The sequence below is a fragment of the Typha angustifolia genome, chromosome 12, assembly GCF_048772165.1.
Source record: "Typha angustifolia cultivar Huaian chromosome 12, ASM4877216v1, whole genome shotgun sequence".
NCBI classification, from domain to species: Eukaryota; Viridiplantae; Streptophyta; class Magnoliopsida; order Poales; family Typhaceae; genus Typha; species Typha angustifolia.
In genome coordinates, this window is record NC_133250.1 from 2,055,391 (window position 1) to 2,062,701 (window position 7,311).

General features: G+C 37.1%; 1 protein-coding gene across 1 annotated transcript; it reads left to right on the forward strand.

Annotated features, from left to right (window-relative positions):
* Positions 1-1,154: 1,154 nt before the first annotated feature.
* On the forward strand, positions 1,155-5,288 carry LOC140772290 (mannan endo-1,4-beta-mannosidase 5-like). Its single transcript, XM_073114281.1, has 5 exons — positions 1,155-1,511; positions 1,707-1,901; positions 1,983-2,105; positions 3,112-3,320; positions 4,195-5,288. Exons 1-5 carry the CDS (start codon positions 1,185-1,187, stop codon positions 4,631-4,633), a joined length of 1,293 nt encoding a protein of 430 aa, XP_072970382.1. The 5' UTR covers positions 1,155-1,184; the 3' UTR covers positions 4,634-5,288.
* Positions 5,289-7,311: the final 2,023 nt, after the last annotated feature.

Consider the following 7,311-nt stretch of genomic DNA (forward strand, 5'->3'; position numbering starts at 1 on the left):
CCCCTATTTCTATGCCAACCCAACCTAATCTTGTCTCTCTCCTCTCCTCTAATTTGCATCCTCAACCCTAACTTATGCTTACTAAATATGTCATTATAAAATGTAACTAACCAAACATGTATTTACCAAATACAACATTATAAAATATAATCAACTAAACAAGTTAAATATTTATCTAGACAACATCGAAAAAACATATATCTCTTAGTAGGCATATTTCTAAATATAAGAAACGAAATAATCATTTAGAGTTTTTAGTGCATATTTCAAGTAGTTTTTAAAAGAACCTTTAGATTCTAGAGAGAAAGATTATGCATTGAAAATGCCCTTCAATTACTATTTTTTATTATTCATGAATCCAAAGGCTAGATATAAGCTATAAAATGGTTCCGCCCTCTCTAGATGCAAAGACACTTAGATTCTATTAAATTTTTGCCATTATAATAAGCTATATAGTCTAGGTCTCAAGTCATATGCATCGCCGAACAATTGCTCCGAACTAAATGCCGCTGAGACCTACTCCAAGCCGTCTTCGCGCTGCCAAGTTGCACCTCTAAGTCAACCGCATTGTTACGCCATTAAGCAAATCGAGCTATTAAATTATGCCACTAAATTACAAAATAATTTTATTTATAATAATTATTTAAGATTGGAGTGGATTCCCTGACCTCTTTTGAGTTACGGAAAAGCGTAAAACTTATGCAAACCAAGCATAGTGTGCAGAAGCGACTTCAAGAGAGAGAAAGGTACAAGGGACCAAAAAGTAGTACAAGTTCGTTGCATATATTATATGTTCAGAATAACAGTTAGCCGTTTAATCCTCTATGACATCACAAAACGCCCCATATGGCCTCCACCACCACCAGCAGCAGCAGCACCACCATTATCATCATCAACATCATCGTCATCCATACATCGGCATCATATCTCTTTATCTCTCAATTTTATATTTGCACGCTTTTCAATTCGCAGCAAACGAACTCCCCCCTCCCACCTTTTTCCACCCTTCAATCCCCACTCTCCCAAAACCCTACGCTAAATTTTTAGAAGCGTGCATGCCATCTTCTTACCTATCTCTTGCTGCTCCTTGAAGAAATCTATATATATATCCAACTCTGTATAAAGATCTCCATCCCCAGAAACAATAGCTTTGATATCGTAGCAAACCACATCAATCCATCACCATGATCAAGAGCCTCTTCTGCACTTTGTTTGGCCTTGTACTTCTCCTAGCAATGGCCTGTGCGGAAGCAGTACTTGGAGATGATCCATTTGTTAAGGCACAAGGGATTAGGTTTGTGCTCAAGGGCCAGCCTTTCCTCTTCAATGGGTTCAACTCCTACTGGATGATTCAATTTGCGGCTGACGCCGCTGACCGGACCAAGGTCTCCGAGGTGTTCCGTGAAGCGGTGGCCAATGGCCTCACCGTGTGCCGGACGTGGGCATTCAACGACGGCGGCTATAGGGCTCTCCAGGTCTCGCCGGGTGTCTACGACGAGCAAGTGTTTCAGGTGATCACCAGTTAATTGATACTTTTATACCTTAAGCTGGTAGAGAATGATAGTTTTTCTTCATCAAACTTCTCCAAAGGATCAGACCCATCTTTCTATAATTAAGCACTTAGGAAAGAAATTAAGTGCATGTGGTTCATCATCACTAGGGTTCTATAAAGTTTAATTAGCGACATAACTTTTGTATGATTATAGGGCCTTGACTTCATGATCTCGGAGGCTCAAAAGAATGGAGTTCGCTTAATCTTGAGCTTGGTGAACAATTATAAAGACTTTGGAGGTAGATCACAGTACGTAGATTGGGCTCGCGAGGCAGGTGAAGCCGTGAACAACGAAGACGATTTCTATACAAATCCAATCGTCAAGAACTATTACAAGAGTCACGTAAAGGTGTGTATATATACATATATACATCCATATTCATGTAGATTATTCATATTCTAATCTATTATATAAATCTTCTTCTGGCAGAGTGTGTTAACAAGGGTGAATACGATCACTAAGATGGCATATAGAGATGATCCAACTATCATGGCATGGGAGCTTATCAATGAGCCACGTTGCCACTCGGATTACTCCGGAAGAACTATTAATGTTAGTGTGTTTTAGTTTTCATTGATGCAAGTCTTAGTTTGCAACTCCTCTCTTTTGACATGCATGTTGGAACATAGAATATAATATTTTCTTAGACTATTTTTACATGATTGCAAACCTTAAATCTAACTAATTACTATAAGTTATTTAAAATAGCTCCAAAGCTATCTAATGTTACCTTATATCATAGTATAAGAAGAGAAAATTCTCTCTATCTAAACTTTAAGAAAGAATGATATTTTAGTTATATAAATATTTGTTAATTTTAACAACCACTTGTTCCTTCAAAAATTAACCATACTAGTAAGTTTGAAACATTCGAAAGATTTCAATGGCAATTATGTTATGGTAAAAAAATTCGGTTATAATTGTCTAAAAAGCCCTAATCGCTATTGAAAACTTAATTTTAAAATATCATAATTACCGTTGAAATCATTGAGGTCTTTCATAATATATCATTACATCAATTAAATCTAACTAATCACAATTAAAACTAAGCTTAAAATAGGATAAAACTATTTTGTTCTTATATAAGTTGTATAAAAATGCTTCAAACAGAAAAACTATTTTCATTTACGATAAGAAAAGAATCGGTGATGCATAATTTACGCACTCTAAACTTTGAAAAAGAATGGTAATTTAGTCATTCCGTTAAAAACTAACCATAATAATAATCTTGAAAGAGTTAAACAAAAAAAATTAGTGGCAATTATAATAGTTTAAAGAACTTAGCGGTAATTATGATTAATTTCTAAAATGTTTTCAAAACCAATTGTACTAAAAAAATATAAAAACCTATTTGTATATATATATATAGAGAGAGAGAGAGAGAGTGAGTGAGAGAGAGAGGCCCACAAAGATGTGAAGCTAGCTACTTGCGTGGAAGTAAGTGTTAGTTGATAAATAATTACGTGTATCAATCAAACAAGTTCCTCAGCCATGCATATGATGACGACCTAATTAGAAGTTAATTAATTAATCTTGATTTGTTGCAATTAATTAACAGGATTGGGTGCAAGAGATGGCAAGTTACACAAAATCTATAGACAGCAAACACATGCTAGAGATTGGAATGGAAGGATTCTACTGCGATTCCACCACCCCAGCTAAGAAGCAATTCAATCCTCCAGGTTACCAAGTTGGCACCGACTACATACGTGCCAATCTCATCAAAGACATAGATTTTGCCACCATCCATGCATACCCTGACATATGGTATATATATATTTGTCATCTTACTTACTTACTTTATATAATATATATATATACATCTTGTAAGTTATAATTAATTAGAACAAACTACTAAACACTAATCAGTGGGCTTAAATTCACTTTACCTCGTATAGTTTCATTTGAGTCACTTACTTTACTCCCTTTATATGATTATATTCGAACTATAACTATTACTTTTGTTTAGAAATTAAAAATACTCATTAAAAATAAAATTATAAGAAATTAAATAATATCGATTGAATTTCAGATGATAAAATTATTAATCTGTTTAATATATTTGTCCATATCTTTATTATCTAGGATTCGATCGGTATTATTAATTTTAGATGCATTGGAGAACTTTTTTTTTTATATATAAAAGAAGCTGCAGGCAGCTACAAGTTAATTAGCTTACACCCATTTCGGGTTGGTCAGAACCCAATAACCCATGGAGCTCCACAGGGAGCTCTACACCAGGCCCCAGTATAATCTGCCTGGACGATGTCTTACCCTGGTTTGCTGCCCAATCAACAACCATGTTTCCCTCTCTCCTCGTATGGAAGATTTTACACTTCTCAAGGCGGCTAAGGGTGGCCCAGTACTCATCTATCAAAGACCTGTTTGTAACTTTATTTTTTAATAAGAATCTTTGATTAAATATATTGAAAAAAATAGTTACCACAAGGGATAAATTGGAAAGAATAAAATTTCTCATTGAAAATATTACAACAAAAGTCAAAGTTGAAGAACATTCTCCTCAAGGGCACTCTAGAAAATTAAATTTGGTCAGCATTAATTAGGTTAGATAGTGTCTTAGGGGTATAAATATGGGGTAATGTCCCTAAACACTGAATGAAAGATCTCCTTAATTCTCCAGGCTCTCCGGGCAAAGCGATCGATCGCAGAAGGCGTTCGTCCTGCGGTGGATGTGGAGCCACTGGGAGGACGCGCGGAAGATCCACCGGAAGCCACTGCTCTTGGCGGAGTTCGGGAAGTCGAAGAAGGACCCACCAGGCGACAGCGTCGACTCCTACTTGGCCGCAGTCTACAGAGGCGTATACGGCCTCGCGAGGGCCGGCGGCGGGTCGATGGGCGGCAGCCTGGTCTGGCAGGTCATGGCGGAGGGGATGGAGTCGTACCACGACGGCTACGAGATCATCTTGTCGCAGGACACCTCCACCGCGGGAGTGATCTCAAGGCAATCGCGCCTGATGTCGGCGTTGGCGCACAACTTGGGCGGGCCGCCGGCGGGAGAAGAGAGTGGCGGCGGCGGCGGAGATGAGCAAGAAGCCAGCAAGGGTGGCCAGCATGGTTAGGATAAGATGGAAGTACGTGTTTAGATCCATATTAATTAGGAAGTGATTAATTGATTCTTACGTACGTCCAACTTTATTATCTATTTGTTTATGAAATGATTATATTAATTCAATGATATTTGTACCTTCCTTCATAAGTAATTGGAAAAATTATTTTCTCAATTTAAGTACATTATATTTTATCAAACTGTTCCACCTCGAATTTCGCACTCGAGAATATTGTCATCTCCTTAGAATTTGAGAACACTTAACTCAAATCCTTATACTTCAAAATAACCTGGAGCTCTGATACTACTTGTTGTGCTGGCAGAAACGACAAGATTTACGTGGTGGTTCGACACTAGGTCTTAAAACCGGAGCCAAAATCCCTTCTACAACCCCTCAAAATTTCACTTTTTTTAGATACTTTTTTTGGACCCATTGCTGATACTAAGTAGCGGTCCAAAATTTCTATCCATTTTTCATGGTATTATCCATGGATCAGATATATCATTGCCAATTCCTCAAGAGATTCTTCCACAATGGACTTTGATAGTCCTGCATAAAATACTATTCTCAATACAGAGGACCTCTGGAGTAGTTAAGCACTGATGAACAAGTCTAGCAAATAAGAAAGAAAATACTTAAGAGATTAGAATAATATCACCTTGATCTGTCTCTTAATCCTTTGATTCTGCAAGGAAATAATTTTTTTGCAAATATTTTGACTGCTCAAAGTTCACACGTTCACCTCTGTCTCTCTATTCCTCCAGTTCTTCTCATCTTTCCGATCAACACAGCTCTCCTTTAATTAGATTAGATGTGAAGTTAAATCTCCTCATGCCAATCATATCAGGTTCCTTTGTCCAATAGTGTGTGGCATCATGATCTTATCAAGACCCAAGAGTTCTACTTGGACTAGGAGACAAAAATAACTAGTAACATGATTGATCTATTGGGATAACTTCCACCGAGCTGTCTAAGTCTTATTGTATAAATGAATTATTTTAAATATTAGTCATAAATAATTGTTAAATATGAGGAATAGTCTTAGATAGACAAAATAAAATATAAAAAATAGCTAGTTTAGTCAAAAACTCGCTGGCCTTATTACTCTCTTCGAACAAATCACTGTATATTATTAAAAATTGGCTTAAATTCAGTTTCAGAAAAAAATTCAGTAAATATCAGTATTTCTGAACAGGCCCTAAGGGCGTTCGAACATGGGCTCCAAACAGAGAGCAGTCTGTGATGTAGGCATTCGAATGGCCTCAACCGTATTCGAACGCGAGCCAACCCGAGAGTAGCTGTTTCTATAGGCGTTCGAACACCGGTCTGTATTTGCATTGGGCGCGTTTGAACGGGTCCCGCGGGTGTTCGAACGCCTCTTTAGTTCTGCTACTTTGATATGGGTGCGTTCGAACGGGCCCTACGGGCGTTTGAACGCCCCTTTGATTCTGTTGCTTTAATATGGGCGTGTTCGAACGGGCCTCCGAGGGCGTTCGAACGCGACACGGAAAAACCCAATCTGAACCGGCTCTATAAATAGAAATGTTGGATTTTAGAATTTTGTGTGGGCATTTTGTAAGAGAGAAAAGCTTGTAGGGGAGAGCCACTATTGTTTAGAGAGAGATTAGAATTGTAAACTCTTTGTATTTGAAGATTTGCACAGTGGATTGAAGATTGCTTCGCCCGTGGACGTAGGCACATCACCGGTAAATCGTGTCTCTCCCTATTTTCTTTTTATGGTTTGCATTGATTTGGTGTTTATATCTGTGATTACCTTGGGTATTTAAAGTTCTCTACAACGAGCATCTTGTATTTGGAATCTCATATTGATATTAATATTAGCTTTACTAATATTTGGTTTGCTCTCAAATTATTGCTATTCTATTTGGATTTGTTTGAGGGTGAAAGATTTTTTGCTTATGCTTTCCTCACCCATTTGAGTATTTTGCACAACATATATGCCATACATCTGTTGTACAACAAAAGGAGTGTTGTTCTGCAGTAGATATGTTGTATTTGATCATCAAGGCATCAACAGCTCCATTTACTTGTTTATGGAATCAATTAACATCTCATATTTTGTTCTTGTTTTTAATGTTGTAAGATTTGTTTAGTTCAAGCTAGTTAAAGTTGGGGTGAAAGATATTTTGCTTCCAGTCTCACAGGGGAGTTAAACATCTCAAGTCTTCTTTGATGATCTAATAAAACTTATTTTGACAAAGAATTTTAGCTTTGACACCTTTCGAAATAATTATCCAAGGTTCTAAAATAGTTAATCATTAACAACTCCCTTATTTGCAAGTGGAAATCTCATGCTCTTTCTATTTATGCTTACTATGGAAATAGCTTTCAATAGTGCATGACAGTGTTTGTTCTTAGTGATGTTTGCCAAGGATCACTTCATCTTTTAACTTAATATGCTCATTTAGATCTTGAAATCCAATTAATAATCAAACACTAGATGAATGTAAGAAGATCATGATAGATGATGAGAAGATGTAAACAACTGGCCATGCCAACAGAAGGAAACTGAGGAATTAATGGACATTAGTACCTGCCAAAAGAAGAAGAAGACAATCCCTTTGATGCAGAGGAACTTTGCCAGAGGATTATGTGGTGCCAACTCCTTTGCAAACACATGGTAGACGATAACCAAAGCATATAACGCCGCCATGGAAGCTGAAATGTTC